This window comes from Ammospiza caudacuta, chromosome 20 (assembly GCF_027887145.1).
Source record: "Ammospiza caudacuta isolate bAmmCau1 chromosome 20, bAmmCau1.pri, whole genome shotgun sequence".
Taxonomy (NCBI): domain Eukaryota; kingdom Metazoa; phylum Chordata; class Aves; order Passeriformes; family Passerellidae; genus Ammospiza; species Ammospiza caudacuta.
In genome coordinates this window covers 9,583,065-9,602,738 of record NC_080612.1, presented here as the reverse complement: position 1 = coordinate 9,602,738, position 19,674 = coordinate 9,583,065, and the positions used below count along the sequence as shown (strand labels likewise).

At 57.1% G+C, this 19,674-nt stretch overlaps 3 protein-coding genes across 10 annotated transcripts; 1 reads left to right on the top strand and 2 right to left on the bottom strand.

Annotated features, from left to right (window-relative positions):
- The first annotated feature begins 838 nt into the window (after window positions 1-838).
- LOC131566556 (multidrug and toxin extrusion protein 1-like) lies at window positions 839-6,383 on the top strand. Its single transcript, XM_058817891.1, has 17 exons — window positions 839-1,000; window positions 1,074-1,175; window positions 1,347-1,415; window positions 1,675-1,823; window positions 1,921-1,963; window positions 2,068-2,112; window positions 2,459-2,556; window positions 2,708-2,805; window positions 3,279-3,392; window positions 3,480-3,547; window positions 3,784-3,892; window positions 4,016-4,091; window positions 4,170-4,239; window positions 4,551-4,683; window positions 4,975-5,069; window positions 5,410-5,545; window positions 5,853-6,383. Exons 1-17 carry the CDS (start codon window positions 842-844, stop codon window positions 6,062-6,064), a joined length of 1,776 nt encoding a protein of 591 aa, XP_058673874.1. The 5' UTR covers window positions 839-841; the 3' UTR covers window positions 6,065-6,383.
- Window positions 6,384-6,777: 394 nt separating this feature from the next.
- Window positions 6,778-11,605, bottom strand: LOC131566690 (aldehyde dehydrogenase family 3 member A2-like). The gene is made up of 11 exons (XM_058818048.1): window positions 11,534-11,605; window positions 10,725-10,898; window positions 10,285-10,516; window positions 10,088-10,173; window positions 9,791-9,999; window positions 9,536-9,653; window positions 9,308-9,449; window positions 9,020-9,186; window positions 8,371-8,470; window positions 7,465-7,700; window positions 6,778-6,792 (listed from the first exon to the last, which is right to left on the bottom strand). Exons 1-11 carry the CDS (start codon window positions 11,603-11,605, stop codon window positions 6,778-6,780), a joined length of 1,551 nt encoding a protein of 516 aa, XP_058674031.1.
- Window positions 11,606-12,063: 458 nt separating this feature from the next.
- Window positions 12,064-19,371, bottom strand: LOC131566329 (aldehyde dehydrogenase family 3 member A2-like). 8 transcript variants are annotated; one of them, XM_058817565.1, is made up of 12 exons: window positions 19,150-19,371; window positions 18,326-18,499; window positions 17,722-17,953; window positions 17,548-17,633; window positions 16,471-16,679; window positions 16,213-16,330; window positions 15,960-16,101; window positions 15,672-15,838; window positions 15,438-15,537; window positions 14,788-15,023; window positions 13,729-13,852; window positions 12,064-13,464 (listed from the first exon to the last, which is right to left on the bottom strand). In XM_058817565.1, the coding sequence occupies exons 2-11, from the start codon at window positions 18,485-18,487 to the stop codon at window positions 13,772-13,774; spliced, it is 1,533 nt and encodes a 510-aa protein (XP_058673548.1). In that variant the 5' UTR covers window positions 18,488-18,499; window positions 19,150-19,371; the 3' UTR covers window positions 12,064-13,464; window positions 13,729-13,771. The 8 variants fall into 8 exon arrangements, with proteins under 8 accessions (XP_058673548.1, XP_058673549.1, XP_058673555.1 ...); XM_058817566.1 differs by lacking the exon at window positions 19,150-19,371 and adding an exon at window positions 18,967-19,033; XM_058817572.1 differs by lacking the exon at window positions 19,150-19,371 and adding an exon at window positions 18,631-18,911.
- Window positions 19,372-19,674: the final 303 nt, after the last annotated feature.

The window sequence follows — 19,674 nt, the reverse complement described above, 5'->3', positions numbered from 1 at the left end:
CACACACAGCTCTCCTGGTGCTGCTGGTGACCTGTGAATGAAAAACAGTGACACCAAGTTTGAACGTGCCAGCACCCCCAGCAGCAGCGGGAGGACGGGGCAGCCCCTGCCCTGCTCGGAGCCCCGGTAGGTTTGGGATGGCAGCGAGGGGAGAGCAGGGCGGTGTCTCACTGTGTCCCACGAGTTTTTGGGATGGCAGCGAGGGGAGAGCAGGGAGGTGTCTCAGCGTGTCCCACGAGTTTTTGGGATGGCAGCGAGGGGAGAGCAGGGAAGTGTCTCAGTGTGTGCCACCAGTTACCCCAGCCCACTCCGAGCAGCTGGGAGCTGCCCTGGCACCATCCCCATCCCCACTCGGGCTCCGGGGGAGCGGTGCCAGTGAAACCCGACCCGGCGGGGCTGTGCCAGGCCAGCAGGAGCCAAGGGGCCGGCTTGTCTTGCTTGGCCCCTGTGACGGGAGTGAGCGAGACACAGCCCCGCCAGTGCCGGCAGAGCTCAGCCCAGCCTCAGAGCCCACAGCCGGAGCAGGAGCAGCCTCCAGCGCTGCCCGGGGGAGCTGGGGTCAAGCAGGACAGGTAGGAGGGCTCGCAGGGTGGGTTTAGGATGGCCCAGCCCTAACGCTGGCTCAGGACAGGCAGCAAACACCTGGCACGGTGTGTCCGGGCTCCTTTGCGGTGCCAGGACCTTGCCGGGCCCCGCCGCCCCGTGCCCACCGTTCCCCGGGGCAGCCCAGCACGCCGGCCCCGGCTGAAGTTCAGCCCGCCGTGGTTACACATTGCTGGGCCCGGCGCGGTTTAACAGAGCGCGGAGGAAGGGGCTCGCTGCATTCCCCCGGCAGGGCACCATGAAGCCGGAGAGCTTCCCCGAGGAGAATGGCATCGGGGAGGGAAGGGCGGCCGGCCAGGGAGACCTCACAGCCGAGAGCTGCCAGAAGAAACGCCGCTGGATTCCGGAGCACTTCTGGGAGGACGCGAGGCAGCTGCTGGTGCTGGCGGGGCCGCTGGTAAGAGACTGCCCCCGGCACAGCCAGCCCTGCTCGCCTCCATCCCTAACCTCCGGCTCCGCTCCGTGCTTAGATCCTGATCCAGCTGCTCATCTTCCTGATCCACCTGGTCAGCTCCATATTCTGTGGCCACCTGGGCAAGGTTGAGCTGGCCTCTGTCACGCTGGCCATCGCTGTAAGCATTCATTCCCGGGGCCGGGCACCAGCTCCCTCCCTGCTGACACGGGGATGAGATATGGCGGGGGAAAAAGAGGAGATTTCACACTCCCACTTTTCCTTTCAGCCCCCCTCTCCCTACCTGAAAGTCTAAAATGCTCATCTTCACTCCTTGCTTTTTTAATCCCAGGTTATAAATGTCACCGCCATCTCTGTAGGGTACGGTTTGACTTCAGCGTGTGACACCTTGATATCACAGGTGGGTAGGACATGCTGGCTTGTCCTGAGGACACGGGGGCTTTCCAGCATCAGCTGATGGTGCCCAGGCACCACACAGAGCCCTGGCTGTTCCTGTGAGCTGGGGAAGCTTCTGCCCAGGTAGCAATCCCATGACAAGGAGATCTGGGCTCCGAATCCTTCCCAGGAGCTTTTCAGGGTGGTCAGGGCTGCTCCACGCTCTCCAGGGCCCCTTTATCCCCAGCACCAGCTGATTTCAGTGCTACCCTCTCACCCTGCAGACCTATGGCAGCAAGAACCTGCTGCGTGTGGGGGTGATCCTGCAGCGTGCCACCATCATCATCCTCCTCTGCTGCTTCCCCTGCTGCGCCGTCCTCATCAACGTGGAGCCGCTGATGCTGCTCATGCACCAGGATCCCAATGTCTCCAGGTTGGGTGGTCCCCTCATCCCTCCCCGGTGTGCAGGGGCTGAGAGGGGGGTGGTGGCCATGGCCATGGCCCTCCCTGAGCCCTCTCTGTGCCCCCAGGCTGACCCAGCACTACGTGGATGCGTTTCTCCCTGCCCTCCCGGTGAGTGCCACCTGCACCTGGGGACAGGCTGTCCCCATCCTACAGCTCATCTCATCCAAAAGTTTTTTCTCACTGGTTCATCTCATCCAAAATTTCCTCTGCAGGCGGTTTTTGTGTATAACCTGGAGGCAAGATACCTGCAGAACCAGGTGCGTCCTGAAATCCTCAAACCCACCCTGGCTCAGGGCTCCCTTCCACAGTGCATCTAGGGTTTCCATGCTCACTGTTCCCAGTGGCAAGGAGCCCAGGTGCCCCAAAACATCTCTGACTCTGTAGATCACCCCATTCCACAGCCAGCTGTACCCACCCACCTCCCTTCATACTCCCCCACACCAGGGATTTACCTCCATCACACTCATTTTCCAAGCAGGAGACATCACTGGAAATTTGGGGGTGTTTTTTGGGGAAAGGCACTGAGAGTGGGGCTGGTGGGAGCTTCACAGCTCCCTCCCAAAACCTTTGGGAAGACCCCCCCCCATCTCCTCCTCTTTGCAGATGATCATGTGGCCCTTGGTGCTGAGTGGGGTCATCGGCAACCTCATCAACGCGGCTGCAAACTACCTGCTCCTCTTCGAGTTCCACCTGGGCGTCATGTGAGTGGCACCTGTGTCCCCTGGAGGGCAAAACAGGGCACCTGGCACTGGCCAGGGAACACTGAGCTCCCAGGGGTACGGCAGGATGTCTCTTTCCACCCTGAGGGAGGCATAAGCAGGATGTCAATGACCTTTCTCACTTCCTCTGCAGGGGCTCTGGCTGGGCCAACACCATCGCTCAGTATTCACAAGCCATTTTCTTGTTCCTGTACATCATATGCAGGAAGCTCCATGTGAACACCTGGGGAGGTAAGGACATCTCCCCTGCTCCCTCTGCTTCCTGCTTTACCCAGAAGTGTCCATAAAACTTCTATCAGGTGTTCTTGGTAGAAGAGGAATTCTGCTCATCCTGATGGTGAAACATTAACCCCAGCCCACAGTGCTGCTCCAGTGGCACTCGTCACGCTCCAGCACTGGCAGAGCTCTGTGATCAGCACTAAACATTAATTCTGCAGAAATGAAACTTCCTGCTGAGGCTTTGGGAGGTTCAGCCCCAAAGCTGGATGAGCACAGACATAAGCAGGAGGTTGGACACAGCTCCAGGAGGGATGGGATGAGGGCTGTGCTGTTCTGTGGTCCATGGGGCAGCAGCAGAGAGGTTGTAGGTGGACATTGAGCTGCTGGAGATCCTGTGGAGGCTCTGAGAACAGGAATGGCTCTGTTCAGGATGTAGCACTTGGCCAGGCTGGTCATCCACCAGGTGTTGTTTCTCCTCTCAACAGGCTGGTCCAGCGAGTGCCTGCTGGAGTGGGACAGCTTCACCTCCCTGGCCATCCCCAGCATGCTCATGATGTGCATCGAGTGGTGGACCTACGAGATTGGGAGCTTCTTGATAGGTCAGTGGAGAAGGGATCTACCAGGACACGGCCAGACTTGACCCAGAGCAGCACCCCCAGCCAGCCCTGACCCCTCCTGTCCCACAGGCCTGCTGAGCGTCGTGGAGCTCTCTGTCCAGTCCATCATCTATGAGGTGTCTGTTGTGGCTTTCATGGTAAGGGCTGGCTTATCGCTGCACACCAGGGCTCTGTGGGGGCACACAGCAAAAATCTGCTCAGCAAACCCCCATCTCCCCCTCTGCACTCGAATCTCTCCCTGCTCCTGCCTCTCCCTCCTTACAGAGATGCTTTAAGTCAAATCCTGAGCTCCACCCTGCTCTCTGCTGGGTGGGTATCCCCCTGTCACTGTGCCAGCCCCATTGCCAGGCACATGTGAGTCCTGTGCTTGCAGATCCCCCTGGGGCTGGGCACAGCTGCCAGCGTGCAGGTGGGCAACGCGCTGGGCGCCGGCAGCGCCGACATGGCCAAGAGATCCTCCCACACCAGTCTGATCTGCACAGGTCAGTCCACAACAGCCTGGGAAGGCCCTTCCTGACCTCATTCCCATGGAGCAGGGAGTGTTTGCAGTCCTCTGCCTGCCTCTTCTCCCACAGGCTGGGCTCAGCTCTGTGCTCTGTTTTCAGGGGTGTTCTCTGTGATTGTGGTGTCCATTTTAGCTTCCTCAAGGAATGTGCTGGGATACATCTTCACCCCAGATAAGTGAGTGCCCCCAGCTCCTGGCCTTGGTGTGGGGAGGTCAGTTCCCAAAAGTGATCCTTGGCTTTCCTCCATGCCCAGGGAAATCGTTGACTTGGTGGCGTGGATCATTCCTGTCCACGGTGTCTTCCACATGTTTGAAGCCATGGCTGTAAGTCCCAGGGAATGCTTCTATTTTCCACGGGGAACCTTGGTGCTCAGCAGCAGTGTCATGGATCAGGCAGTTGAGGGTCCCTCAGGCTGCAGCTGAGCACCAGTGCCCACACCAGGACCCTGCAGAACTCCTGGGACCATCCCTTAGAAAATGTTGAGTGCATAAAATGATGGTGACCCACAGGACTGGGCAGGGACACAGAAACAATGGGCAGGGGCAGGGAGCTGGGTCATCTCCTGGGCTGGGTCATCTCCTGGGCTGGGCCAGGGTGCTGCTCCCTGCCCCAGCCCCTCTCCTTCTCCTGGCAGTGTACCTGCAGTGGGGTGCTCAGAGGCATCGGGAAGCAGAAGTTTGGTGCCATCCTCAACGCTGTGGCTTACTACGGTGTGGGCTTGCCCCTGGCAGCTGTGCTGCTCTTCGTGGCCAGGATCGGCGTCATGGGTACTGACCCCAGGGCACTGCACCCCCAAACCCCCCACGGGCAGCAGCAGCTCCACTCGGGGCTCACCACAACCCTCGTGCCTGGCTCTGTCCCTCTGCTGACCTGCCCATACACTGGGCTGGACTGGGATGGCTCCTGCAGCTGCTGGGAACTTTTACTGGGAAAAATAACCCCAAAGCAGGCAGCCATGAGCACCCCGCGTTCCCACTGGCCTGGGTGACATTCCCTTTCTGGACCTGCTGTCCTGGGATGCTGGGTTGGCTCTGGCTGATGCTGTGTGCCCTCTGCAGGCCTGTGGGTCGGGTTGCTCGTCGCCGTCTTCATCCTCTGCAGCAGCTTCCTCACCTTCATCTCCCGTGTGGACTGGGAGAAGGCAGCCAAGAAGGTAATCCAGGCACTGACAGCACATCCCTGCACTGGGAAGGTCCTCAGTGCCCTGCTGGGATGAGACAGGCTCAATCTCATGTCCAGTGCTCCAGAGCAAAACCCAGCACTCCCATGACATCCCTAAATTCAGCTTCCCCCTGCACAAGCACTCAGTGGCTTCAAGCTTTCCCCCTGCACCTCTTTTGGGGACACAAAGCTCAGAGCACATCAGGTGACCTGGGCTACCTCATCCCTGAGCATCACCTTGTGCCTCAACGCCTCCAGGGAGGCCCCAGGAGAGGCAGCACAGCTTTGCCAGGTGGGAATTCCCGACTAACCCCAGCACATTCCTTCTCCAGGCTCAGCGCCGCGCAGGAGTGACCCCACAGAGGCTGCCGAGCCTGTGCCCCGAAGGCTCCTACAAGGACCTGGATATGGCTGCAGCCCCCCAGCCCCACACTTTCCTCCCTGCCAGGGCCGTGCTGGGGTCTGTCGGTATGGCAGCAGCTGGGTGCTGCGTGCAGGGGAGGGTTTGGGGCAGGAAGGGTCCTGAAAGGTTCAGGAATGAGCCCATAAAATGGGGGAGTGTCAAAATGGGGGAGTGTCATGCTGGTGACACCCTCAGCTGCTGGGAGAGCAGTAATGGCAAGTGTGGGCTCGGGAGGGTGACAGAGGTTGGCAGAGGGACATCCTGTGGGCAGTCCTCACCTGGTCAAGATCTGAGATCACTGCTCCTAAGGTGCCTTCAGCCCTGTGACAAAACCCTCCTGAGAAACCCCTCCAAACCCTGTTCTCCTTGCAGCGGGGTTAGAGCCACAGAGCGACATTGTGCTCACGAGAATCGCCAGGACAGAGGGCCCCACGTACCAGCTGGAGCTGAGGGAAGCCGCCTCCTCCCCGGCCACCCCCGTGGTCACCAACCAGCTGCTGCTCCGCCGTGCGCTGGCCCTGGTCGTGGCCATCACCACGCTGGCCCTGGGCATCGCCGTGAAGATGATTGTCAGCACGGCCTGACTCCCACCAAGGACTCTGGGGACTCGATTTTGGGGTGAAAGCCTTTCCTGAGGGACAGGTGTAGCAGGAATGGACAAGCCAGAGAGAAGGTGGAGTGCACGCCTGTCCCGCAGGAGCCTCTGTCAGTGTTCAGCAGTGTCTGTGCAGATTCCAGTTGGGAATGGGCCCTGAGGCTGCTCTGGCACCCAAAATGCTGCTCTGAGCTGCCTGGCACACACTGAGTGTGTGGGGGATCCCCCAGCCCATTCTATCACCACCCAGTGGAGCTGAGCTCAGCCCAGCTCCCCCTGCTGCTCCATGACAAACGGCCAATAAAGAATAAACCCAGCTGGAGTGGGACTGGCTCCTTGGGGTGCAGCCTGGGGACAGAGCAGGGAACATCTACGCATGGATCTCACCCTGCCCCAGGCGGCCTTTGCAGTAAAATAAAGGTTTTATTCAGCAAGGATTGAGGGCAGCTCTCAGTTACAAGTCTGGAGGTAAAAGCCTATCCATAAACTCATAAACCCCTGAAATTCAGTTACAGAGGAGGTGGCTGTGGCTGCTCTGCCACTCTGGCCAAGGATGCCTGAGACCTGGGACTCCAGTTGTGGCAGTGCCCCTGTCTTTGCTCCAATAGCCCCAAAAACAGCAGCACAACAGTCCCTGGCACTTCTCAAATCCTTAGGACAGCATTGGCACAGCTCAGGTGGGTTTTGTCACACCTTGGAAGGCTAAAGGTGGTTTCCCTGCAAGGAGAATCATCCATTCAGTCATGAGGCCCTTCAAGGATGAGATGCTGCAGGTTCTTCGAGGCTCCTTTCCCTCTGCTCTGGGGACAGCCAGCCTGGACTGTCCCCTGCACTGAGACCCTCATTTCCCAGGCTTATCGCTGTGGTGAGCAGCTTCCCCTGGGGATCAGGCGAGGTGTTACAGAGGTAACAGGCTCAGTAACGACTGGCTTTGTCTAGATACCCTTGTGACAAACACTCCCACGTTCCCAGGAGTTTTTAGAGGAGCTGCTGTTTACAAAGCAGGGTGGATGCTGCTTCCTTCCCTCAGCCACTCACTGCTCAGGCATGATCCACAGACTAGGTCTGGATAGATTCCTGTTTCAGTAGGAGCTGGAGCCTTTAACTTGGGGTGCATTTTTTTTGTCTTCTACCTCTTCAGTGCACTGGCTACCTTATAAGAAATGAAATTGCAGCAAAGAAAAGTTCAGCAGTAGGAATGCAGGGAGCGAGCAGCGGGTCCAAGGGCTGGCTGCCCATCACCCCCCTCAATGGGGGCACAACACCTGGAAAGGCACAGAAACAGGGATGAGCCCTCCAGGGAGGGAGCAAAGCTCAAAGGAACGGGGTGATGAAGGGTTAGGAGGGCTCAGGGGACACAGCTGGGAGAACCCAGAGACCCAAACTCACCTTTGCCAGCATGGCTTTCACAGCCGCCAGCAGGGCCGAAATGAACTGTCCCACCCTGCTCCTGGTACACTGCTTCAGCAGGAACAGCTTGGCCAACTGCATCAGCTCCTCGCTGCCAGGTGGGTACCTCAGCCTGTTGGCAACATCCCACCTGAAGTCCTTGATGAGGCAGGAGCGGCGGTGGGAGAAGGTCTCGAAGCTGAACCTGCCGTGGTAGGCGCCCATCCCGCTGTGCCCTGAGGGACACAGGCAGGCAGCTCACACCAGCCTCACACGGCGACATCTGCATTCCTCAAACTCACTTTGGCAGCCCCCAGGACACAGGGAAAGCTTGGTCATGCTCCTCCTCCTCAGGGCAGAGGGGCAAAGAGCAGCTTTTTGAACTTAGCAGCAATCAGCGAGGACCTGCTCACTGCCTTGAGGTGCTGCTTGTGTGAGCCCACCCCTAAAAGGTTAATGACACCAATTATCTCCTCCCAGGGCCAGCCTTGCTTTTCCCACAGAATTCTCTCAGGGGTTGGGGACAGGAGGAGCTGGGCCTATGATTTCAAGGAGTGGGACATGAGGAGGACACAGCAACAGCCAAGAGCTCAGCCCTGTGCCCACAGCCCGGTGAGCTCTGCCACAGGACCCTGGAAACTCAACCAGGCCACGGACAAATTCATCCCACACCTTAACACAGGAGAACCAGAGCTCACTTGTGTGCCAGGAGGTTTTGCTCCCTCACTGAGTGGCCCAACAACCAAAACACGAATGAGCCTTTTTGCACAGCAACCCAGCCCAGAAAACAACACTAACGGGAAATGCAGCTGAACTCCTGAATTGCCAAACGGGCAGAGAGCTCCTGGGTGGGGCCAGAGGCTGCTGCTGATCAATGCAGGTGTGTGGGCTGGGGCGGGGACTCACCCACACCGCCGAAGGGCAGCTCTGGGAGCACCGAGTGCATGATGACATCGTTGGCTGTCATGCCACCGCTGGAGGTCTCTGCTATCACCCGTCTGATCAGCTGCCCACAATGGGAGAGGGCACACAACAAATCAGGAGGGGACAAACACCATGTACCACAGCAGGGAGGGTTTGAGGTGGTGCTTCCATCCCCCTTTGTGGGGGGCACAGGCTGTGCCTTGTTCCATGAGAGAGGCCAGTTTACACCACTTAAGCACAGGATCTGCCCAGCTGATCAGCCACCAAATGAAAAGGCTTCAGCCCAAGGTGCTCCTCAGCCCTCCCACCCACACTGCCTGGGGCTGTTGTTCCAGGCCCAAGCCCTGACCTGGATTCCTGAGCTGGCACAACAGAGCCAGGAAACGGGGGCAGGAGACAGCACCCACCTGTGTGGGTAGAGATGTACAAACCTAGAGCCCTTCAGCAGGAGACTGGGAGCTTCCAGCAGCTCTGGGGACTCTCATGGCCCCCAAAAGCTGCAATTTCCATAAATTTCCTTTATGGAAAAGGAACTGACACAGACCCTGCAGAACTCTGTGTCTTGGATCAGCCATGGTCAGGATCCAACAGTGCAGAGACACTTCCAGGAGGGAGCACAGCTCTGACCCACCTGCTTGTTGTTGGAGAAGACATAAAGGCCAAGGGGCTTCTCTCGAAGGTTGATGAACTCAATGGCTTCCTCCACACTCATCACAGTCACAATGGGCAGCACTGGCCCAAAGATTTCCTCCTCCATCACCTTTGACTCCGGGGAAACATCCGTGAGGATGGTTGGAGCTGAGGCAAATGGGAGAATGAGAGAACAGCATGAGCAGGACACAGACCTGGCCCATCACAGCACCTTGGTCAACAAAGGCACAGACAAACAGCACCCACTGCCACCTCCCCTCCACAGCACCTATGAAGCAGGAGGCCTCATCAGTCTCTCCCCCATGAGCAATCTTCTGCCCTTCCATCAAGCCCAGGATCCTCTTGAAGTGACGCTGGTTGATGATCCTTTCATAGTCTGGAGATGACTTCACGTCCTCCCCATAGAATTCCTGACAAAAGGGAACAGCAGAAACAAAACAGCTCCAGGAAATCACAGCTGGGACAATCTTGACAGCACAAGGGACTCCTCCCTCACCTTCAGAGTGGCCTTGATGTTCTCCACCACCTTGCTCTGGATGGATGGGTCACACAGGATGTAGTCTGGGGCGAGGCAGGTTTGCCCACAGTTCATGTACTTGCCCCACGTTATCCGTCTGTGGCAAGGGAGAAGGGGATGTGCTTGCTCCGTGCTCAGTCCCTTCTCCACCCCAGCACCTGAGCTAGGCATGCTGGCCCAGAGATGCTCCCCTGCCCTGCTGCTGAGGGCTCATCAAGGCTGCAAGAAGCTGACCTGCAGGCCACAGCCAGGTCACAGTCCTTGTCGATGTAGCAGGGGCTCTTCCCCCCCAGCTCCAGGGTGACAGGGGTCAGGTGCTTGGCAGCTGCTGCCATCACAATTCTGCCCACGTTGGAGTTGCCAGTGTAGAGGATGTGATCAAATCTCTGGGTCAGCAGCTCAGTTGTCTCAGGAACTCCACCAGTGACCACAGCATACAGATCCTGCAGGGCAGGGGTGTCAGGGTCACCCCAACCCTGCTCATCACTGTGACATGGAGAAACTAGGGGACCAACACAGGGCCACACTCACCTTGTCCAGGTACAGTGGGAGCAGCTCAGCCACCAGCCGAGCCGTGTTCTCACTGACCTCTGATGGCTTCACCACCACAGCATTGCCTGCAGGGCACACACAGCACGGTCATGAGCCCTCAGTCCTCTGCCCACACCCAGCTAGGACCCCACTGTGGGTTGGATCCCCACCCCACCAAGGCCCTGCTGGATCCCCACCTGCAGCGATGGCCCCAATCAGGGGCTGCATGACCAGGGCAAAGGGGTAGTTCCAGGCCCCGATGACCAGCACCACGCCCAGGGGCTCATAGCCGATGTAGGCCTCGTCCCTCAGGGTCAGCAGGTCCTTTTTGACATGATGAGGGGCTGCCCATGATGGCAGCTTCTCCATGGTGAGGGCCAGTGCCCCCAGCACGCCCAGGATCTCTTGGGTGAAGGCATTGGGCCCACTCTGTAACAACAGGGAGTTTGGGGAAGGGATGGAAAAGGCACCCAGCTCCCACAGCCACCCTGGGGAGTCAGAGTCATCCAGTTCCATGGTGGGGGACATGACAAAAACCATTTGTCACTACACAGGCAGCCCTTGGCCTTCCTGCTTTGCTCAGGGTTACCCACTGTCCGTGCACAGCAAAAGAGAGGGACCCCCTGACAGCACAGACCTTGTTCAGATCGGCCTTGAGGGCTCTCATGATCTCCTTCTCCTTCTCCTGCACCATCCTCTGCAGGGCCTTCAGCTGCTGAATCCTGAACTCCAGCGGGCGGCTCCGGCCCGACCTGAAGGCGGCCCTGGCCCGGCCCACGACCTGCTGCATCTTCTCCATGGCTGCTGAGCACTGAGGAGACACCGGCCACCCCCAGCTCAGCACAGGGCCATGGAGGCCTGCTCAGCCCTGGGAACACCTCCAGGAGTGTCCCACCCTGAGCAAGGCTGGGAGATGTTGTCCTTCTCGTGAGGCATTTCGCCTCCCCAGCTGAGTCTGAGGGCCCTCAGCATCCAAGCCCCGTTCCACTTGCACGGGGCACCTCCAGAACAATCTGGGCTCTGCTGATTGATTCTGTTCTGAGAGTGCTTTCTCCAAGCCTCAAACCCACCAGACACTCCACCCTCTGCTCACAGGGATGTTCCCAAGGAGCCAAAGCACAGAGATGACCATGGCCAGGGTGGGCAGCCAGCTGGGAACACAGCTGTGTGCCCAGAGCTGGACTGCACCCATAACCCTGAGGCCCTCAAACATCTTCACAGAAACACTGCAGAGATTTTACCTGCTTCAAAGGAGCAGGTGACACTATTATTATTTCACTTTAGTCAGGACCAGAGATCTGGTCCTGCTTCCCTACCCAACCAACACACCAAGATCCCCTTAGAATAATTAAATCCTGTCCTTCCCAACCCACTGCCACAGCTGCGTGACACAGCCCGAGAAAGCAAAGTGACTCATTAAAAAACGAAGGAAAAACAGCAAGTTACCTTCAGAGGAGCTTCTCTCTCCACCAGCCTCCTGTGGCGACTGCAAGCAGGCACAAGCCCTTCCCCTGCCATGGCTGGGGGCGATCCCTCCTCCCACGGGAGAGCTGGCCCCGGCCCAGGGCTCTTGCTGGGCATCATGAGATGCCCTTTACCCAACCCTGTCCAGCCCTGGGTGGCTGCTCCAGGCAGGGCAGTGACTCAGCCCTGGTGTGGGATGGCACAGCCCACGTGCCTCTGCCCACCCCTGGCCCACGTGCCACAGCTACAACACTCAGGATGTAAAAAACCCCAACCAGGCAATCCAGCATGGATCTGAGAGGGGGAAACCAGCCAGCTCCTCTGCTGGCTCACCCTGCTCCCTGCCTGGCTCCAACAGAGCTCTGGGGGATCCTTGCCAGGGTGCCAGGGACACCTCACAACACCTGTGAGCCACTCAGCCAAGCCATGGCCAGAGCTGGGACCAGCAGAGCAGGATTCTTCAGGAGACTGCAAGGACTTACCACACTCAGTTGATTATTTAAATTCTCAGTGTTTATTTAGTGCCTTGCAAAATGTATCATCAAAAAGGCTTAGCACATGGATTTTCACCAGACATGAAGAAATCCCACTTATTGCACAGTAAATATAATTTTCTACTCTACAGTAATTGCATTTAGTAATATTTTTTTCGGTTTGCTTTAACATTAATAGTTCTAAGGCTCTTTCACCTTCAATTCCTTCAGCATCCTTCCCCCAAGCTAGAACAAGCCCCACATAATCCCCCAGTGCAAGATTACAGAATCCTGAGAAACTCAAACACGAAGGAGCACACCCACTCTTCCAGTAATTGTTTTCCCTTGGAGGAACCTGACCAGGAACAGCTTTGTACTGGGATGAAGTTAATTTTTGTGTTAGACACTAAGTTTCTTTGTAGAAGGATGGTGCTGTTTTGGGTTTGTGACATTGGGAGTTCTGGTGTTTGTCTTCCCAAGTCACCACCAGGTGTGATGATGTCCTGCTCTCCTGGGGATGGCTGAACACCTGCCTGATGAGGGGGATTAATGAACAAATTCCTTAATTTGCTTTGACCTGCCTGCAAGCCCAGTTTTCACTTCACCTATTAAACTATTTTTATCTCAACATACAAGTTTTCTCACTTTCTTCCAATTCTCTTCCCTGTCCCACAGGGAAAAAAGCAAGTGGCTGTGTGGGGCTGGGCTAATCCACAAGGTATTTGTCATTCCCACTTCTCTAAACAGGCCTGAAAGTTCTTTTGCTCCAGCATGAGACACTCATCAGCACAATACAGGCAGCACAGGCATCACCTTTGGAATTTTCTAACTGCTAAATAACTGTTAAAGGCACATGATGAAACACAGAACCACAGCAAGCAGCTGTGGATGATTCTGGATTGCAGAGATGTGACAATGTTTCACCTCAATTAAATGGCAAGGGGAACCTCACTGGGTTTATTCACAGCCAAATGCATCGGGCAGCACAGCCTGTCCCAGGCTTGTCACCAGGAGGGTGGGTGTTCAGAACATCCCCAAAACTGCAGGGAAAACACTCTCAGCTCGAGGGCTGCTGAAATTTCAGCTCCTGTTGGTCAGTGAAGGAAGGTGAGTGGTTTGGTGCAGGACACTGTGTGTCCCTGGAAGCTCTGCATGGCACAAGGTGCAGGCAGGGACTGGAATTTCTTGCTCTGCAGTCCTCCTTCGGAGAGCTTGTCCCCAGTGGTCCCTCTGTTCCAGCATGGCTTTTAAGTAAACAGGAATCTGAGCCTTCTCGTGGTTAGTGCCTCTCTAAGGCTACTCTGTGTGCTCGACAGCTCACTGAAATCACCCAGAACAAAAGAAAAGAATGACTTCCCAGCTTAAGGAAACAGACACAAAGCCAGCACCCAGAGTATGATGAGCACATGGTGCCTTCTCCTCTCTTCATCAGTTAAGCACCTGTGAAAGCAAAACACAAGAGCAACACCCTGTGAAGGATCTGCTGAGACAAAACCAGTTCCCATTCTAGAACAGCCTGAAGCAAAGCCCCTTCTTCAGGCAGGGGTTCCCCAACGTGCAGCTCTCCTGCCCCTCAGCATGCACTGGTTATCTCAGATGCCAGGGAAAACATCGTGCTCTGGCTCAGCCCCACATTCACTCATCTACAAAGCTTTTCCCAGTCTCAAACTAGGTCTACACACAGGAGAAGAAAAAGGCTCCTACCTCACTGTGGCAGCCACAGCAGTGCTCTGAAACCTGCTCCTCCTTACCACCCACTGGGCCAGCCCAGCCTCTGCACAGCCAGCACAACCAACAGGGCTTTTCTCTTCAGCACAGACTGGTGGCTCTGAGAAACCCAAATGATTTCAAGATACCGTGAGATTCCCCTCTCTCATTGCCCTGCACAGGGCCTGCCTCCCTGGCTGCTGCCTCGAGGCCTGAGCCAGTTCTTGGCTCTTAAATCTCCTCCTGGGTTATGTGAGCAGGTTATTTCCCCTGGGATGCTGGGCTCCTGAGTGTCTCCAAGCAGCAGCAGCTATACAGACTGAAAGGCAGAGCTCTGATCCACCCTGCCTCCTCCTGTGCCCTCAGGAGCTGCTCCCTTGAGCTCAGTAATCCCCACGGAGCAGTCAGTGAAGGCACATGAAGTGTCTGGTTTGTCAGACATGGAGAACCGGCAGTGATTGGGCTTAGAGATTCAGATCTTGCTCCTCCACCTCAGGAGGCATCCTGAACCTCCTGCAAGCCTCTGCCTCCTGCAGAGAGGAGAGGACATCCCACCCTTCCGCACTGCCCAGCTGGAAACACGGGAGGAAATGGGAATAATTGAGCTGAGGTCAGACAGGGGCTGCGATGGGCGAGGAAAACAAGAGTTTGTCACAGACCCCAGCTTTGGGACACAGCTTCCCTCCCCAGGGTGCCACAGCACAGACTGCAGCTCTCTGGGCTGGGAGGCAGCTCAAACGCTGCTGAAGGAAGCTCTGGGATGGAAGCCACACCTAAGCAGTCCAAAACTACCAACCTCTGCCTCTGGAGGGAGCATCCCACGGGTGTCACCTACCAGGGAGGAGCAACAGGGAGTACAGCAGCCTGGAGATCTCTCCGGGGATATTCCTATTCTACAGACAGCTTGCAAGAGTGAGAAGGTAAGAATTTAAGGTGGGACAGATAAATCTCAAGACAGAAAAAGAGGCCAGGCTCTACAAAAGAGCTGCAGTTGCAAAGAATGGGTCAGGTAAATTGTACATGCACTGCCATAGACAGCAAAGACCCAAAACTCACCTTGATCATCACTGCTGCCACCACCCCCAGCAGGGCCAGGACAAAGAGCCCAATTCTGGCCTTGTTAAACCTCTTGAGCAGGAAGAACTTGGCCCAGTCCACCTTCTTCTGGCTGCCAGGTGGGTACCGCATCTTGTTGGTGCTCTCCATCTTCAGGTCCTTGATGAGGCAGGCGCGGCGGTGGGAGAAGGTCTCGAAGCTGTGCTTGCCGTGGTAGGCACCCATCCCACTGTGCCCTGAGGGACACAGCCAGGCAGGGCACTGCTCAGCCTCAGCTCTGCCCACCTGAGGACAACTGAGCCTTCCTCTGCAGCACTTCTCAGTCTCTATGATGTACATTGTACTCCAACCCTCTTCTTCCTCACCTCATTTACACCAGTCACTCTGACTGCAGATAATGGTTTTAATGCACCTTCCCCAGCAGGCTGCACAAAATGCTTCAGTCTTTCCAAAAATACACCCAAAGATTTTTCCTTCCTGGCCCCCATCCTAATGCACTCTCAGAACTTATAATTATTATCAAGACCTGCTGCACAGAGAGTCTTGAGCTGTAGGAGGCACAGGGATACCCAGACACAAACCATGGGTTGTTGTTCCCTGGGACACACTGTATATTAAGTCCCAACTCGTAAGGAACTCCAGTAACTTACCAACACCACCAAAAGGCAAAGTCGAGAGGAAGAAATGCATAATGACATCATTTCCAGTCACACCACCACTGGAGGTTTCTGAGATGACTCTCTTGATTAACTAGAAAAAGAAAAAAAAAACAAACCAAAATATTAAAAAGGCTCAAAGAAGAGACCAGACCAAGTAACTGAGAATACTGTGAAGGGAGATACATTTCAACAGTGTTCATCTCCTCTGGCACAGCCCAGACCCACCTGCTTGTTGTTGGAGAAGACATACAGGGCAAGGGGCTTCTCCCGACCATTGATGAACTCAATGGCTTCCTCCACGCTCTTCACAGGCACAATGGGCAGCACTGGCCCAAAGATTTCCTCCTCCATCACCTTTGACTCCGGGGAAACATCCGTGAGGATGGTTGGTGCTGAGGCAAATGGGAGAATGAGAGAACAGCATGAGCAGGACACAGACCTGGCCCATCACAGCACCTTGGTCAACAAAGGCACAGACAAACAGCACCCACTGCCACCTCCCCTCCACAGCACCTATGAAGCAGGAGGCCTCATCAGTCTCTCCCCCATGAGCAATCTTCTGCCCTTCCAGCAGGCTCTTGACCCTCTTGAAGTGACGCTGGTTGACGATCCTTTCATAGTCTGGAGATGACTTCACATCCTCCCCATAGAATTCCTGACAAAAGGGAACAGCAGAAACAAAAGTGCTCAGCACACCTTCCAACAGCACAGCTCCAGGAAATCACAGCTGGGACAATCTTCACAGCACAAGGGACTCCTCCCTCACCTTCAGAGTGGCCTTGATGTTCTCCACCACCTTGCTCTGGATGGATGGGTCACACAGGATGTAGTCTGGGGCGATGCAGGTTTGCCCACAGTTCATGTACTTGCCCCACGTTATCCGCCTGTGGCAAGGCAGAAAACAACATGCTTGCTCCGTGTTCAGTCCCTTCCCCACCCCTCAGCCTGGCTGCCAGCACCTCAGCTGGGCATCCTGCCCTAGAGATACTCCCCTGCCCCAGTGCTGAGGGTGCAAGAAGCTGACCTGCAGGCCACAGCCAGGTCACAGTCCTTGTCGATGTAGCAGGGGCTCTTCCCCCCCAGCTCCAGGGTGACAGGGGTCAGGTGCTTGGCAGCTGCTGCCATCACAATTTTGCCCACTGCAGTGTTGCCAGTGTAGAGGATGTGATCAAATCTCTGGGTCAGCAGCTCAGTTGTCTCAGGAACTCCACCAGTGACCACAGGGTACAGCTCCTGCAGGGCAAACAAGAGCCTGAGAGTTACCTTGATTCAAAGCACTCACATCAATGCAGCAGCTCTGAATGTGGCACAGGGCAGACTTGTTTGTGCCCTAATCCATGACAGGGACAAAATATAATGGTAGCACAGATATGCCCTGCTCCTTCCCATTAAATGAAGATTTGTTTCTCATTTTGTGACACACGAACTAAAAGAAATAAAGGCTGAGGCCAAGGCTGAGTCTGGCTGTGCAGCTGCTCCCACACAGGAAGAATCAGGGCACATATGACTGCCAGGCTCTCCCAAGGGCTGCCTCCTTCCCCTGCTCCTGCCTCCCACCCAGAGAAGGCGCTAACACCCTGGAGGAAACTCCACAGGGCCCTGTGCAGTGACAGCAACAGCCTATCTCTGTGACAGTGCAAGGGATGACAGAACTGCCAGGCAAGAGGAGGAGGAACAACACTTCCTCCTGCAAGTGCAGTTCAGCAGGACATGAAAACCCAGGCCACGTTGCCATGGAACACCCAGTGCTCAATTCTCAGGAAGAGCCAGGCACTGCCAGCATCCCACACAACATGTGCTGGCCTAAGGGCATCCCCAGCACAGCTCCAAAAGAGCAGTGAGAAATGCAAACACAGCTCTCCATACGGTCATGGGTGTCACAAAGGCTGTCACACTGCAGCAGCGTTATGTAAGCTCATACACAAACACAGGGAGAATTTGTCAATGTACCTTTGGACTCTAACAGTAACTCAACCCTTCCTGTGCCTCCTGCTCATGCTCCTTTGAAGGGAGCAGGCAAAGCATTTGGCTCAAACCTGCAGGAGCCCTTTGAAAGCAGGACAGATCAAGACACTCATGTAAGGCACGAGGCCACACTCACCTTGTCCAGGTACTGTGGCAGCAGCTCAGCCACCAGCCGAGCCGTGTTCTCACTGACCTCTGACGGCTTCACCACCACAGCATTGCCTGCAGGGCACACACAGCACGGTCATGAGCCCTCAGTCCTCTGCCCACACACAACCAGAACCCCACCAAGGCCCTGCTGGATCCCCACCTGCAGCGATGGCCCCAATCAGGGGCTGCATGACCAGCACAAACGGGTAGTTCCAGGCCCCGATGACCAGCACCACGCCCAGGGGCTCGTAGCCGATGTAGGCCTCATCCCTCATGGTCAGCAGGTTCTTCTTCACGGGCTGAGGGGCTGCCCAGGATGGCAGCTTCTCTATGGTGAGGGCCAGCTCCCCCAGCACGCCCAGGATTTCATGGCTGTAGGCGTTGTACCCACACTGAAACAACAGGGAGTTTGGGGAAGGGATGGAAAAGGCACCCAGCTCCCACAGCCACCATCTCAGCCCTGCTGCTTCCAAATGTCTGCCACTGGCAGTGACAAAGGATCCCTGGCCAAAGATGGGTGTGTGAGGCAGAACCCAAAACCTGACAGCCAGGACTGCCTTTGCAGTTCTGCCTTAGACTAACTCTTTCTCAGAAATGGTGGCAGCAGACCTTTGCAGGCCACAGTGGCACAAGGCCAAGGGGGACAAAAGCAAAAGTCATTTAGCACAGCAAAGGCAGCCCTTGGCCTTCCCACTTTCCCTTCAGGGCCGACCACTGTCTGTGCACAGCTGATGCACAGACATCAGAAACTCCCCGACCCAGACCTTGTTCAGATCGGCCTTGAGGGCTGCCAGGATCTCCTTCTCCTTCTCCTGCACCATCCTCTCCAGAGCCTTCAGCTGCTGAATCCTGAACTCCAGCGGGCGGCTCCGGCCCGACCTGAAGGCGGCCCTGGCCCGGCCTACGACCTGCTGCATCTTCTCCATGGCTGCTGAGCACTGAGGAGACACCGGCCACCCCCAGCTCAGCACAGGGCCATGGAGGCCGCCCAGCCCCAGCAGCACCGAGCGCCCTCCCGCCCTCCAGCCGCTCCCCCCGGCCCATCTCCAGGCAACCGCTCGTCCCTCACCCCGCCGCATCTCTCCGAAGCCTTACATAACTCCCGAGTTAGAAAAGTTTGAGAAGCAGCGCAGGGCGTTGGTGGCAGCGTGGGGATGTCACCGAGGGAGCCGGGGCTGCTCCCGGCGGGGCGGAGCGCAGCGCGGTACCGAGCGACACCCGGCGAGGACACGGCGGGATGGGGACCCTCCCTCACGCCCCGAGGAACCGCGGGGACCCCCGAGCGGCGCCGGCGCTGGGGTGGCAGTGACACTGCGGCACGGTGGCTGCGAGCCGCTGGTTCTCCCCCCGGCCGGTGCCCCCAGCCCCGGGCAGGACCCTCCGCCCCCGCGGCCCCGCCGCCCACCGGGGTCGCCGCCGCCGCCGCCGCTTCCTCTTTCCGCTCACATGACGGAAGCGGAACGGGCGAGGCCGCGGGGCAGCCGCTCCCCCCCCTGCCCGGTGGTCCCGGTGGGAGAGAGGAGGAGGAGGAGGAGGAGGAAGCGGAGCGGGGTGTAGGATGTGCCTGTCCCCGCGGTGCCGCCGATACCTTGGCTCGGGGATGCTCCCTCCTGCCGCAGTCCCTCCGTGGGCTCCGCGGGTGGAAGCGGCTCTGGCGCTGCCGGGCCGGTTGTGAAACGCTGCCGGGGCGTGGGGCTGCCCTGGGGGCGGAGGGCAGAGTCCCTGCGGAGCCTTATCGGGACAGGCAGCGGGGAAGGAGCGGGGCTGGCCCTGCCGTGCCGTGCCAGCGGCTTCTGCCACGGAGGAGCAGCGAAACCGGGCAGGTGCTGTTCGGGTCCTATTAACCTTGGTACAGTCGCGTTGTGGGAAGTGAGCCAGAAAAAACGCCGAGAAAGGAGCCCGGGCAAGGTTGGGCACATTCCGGTTAAAAATAGACCTGCCACAACTTGTCCTAGGAAAAGCACGGTGATTATTTAAAATTGTGTGCAGGTTGTTACACGCTGCCTCTCGTGACTCGATTTACCCAGCGCCTTTGCTGCTGCAGCTGTACCCCGCTAAATCCGTGCCTGCTGCACCTCTTTGGCACACAGGGCTGGCACCCGGGCCTTCCTGC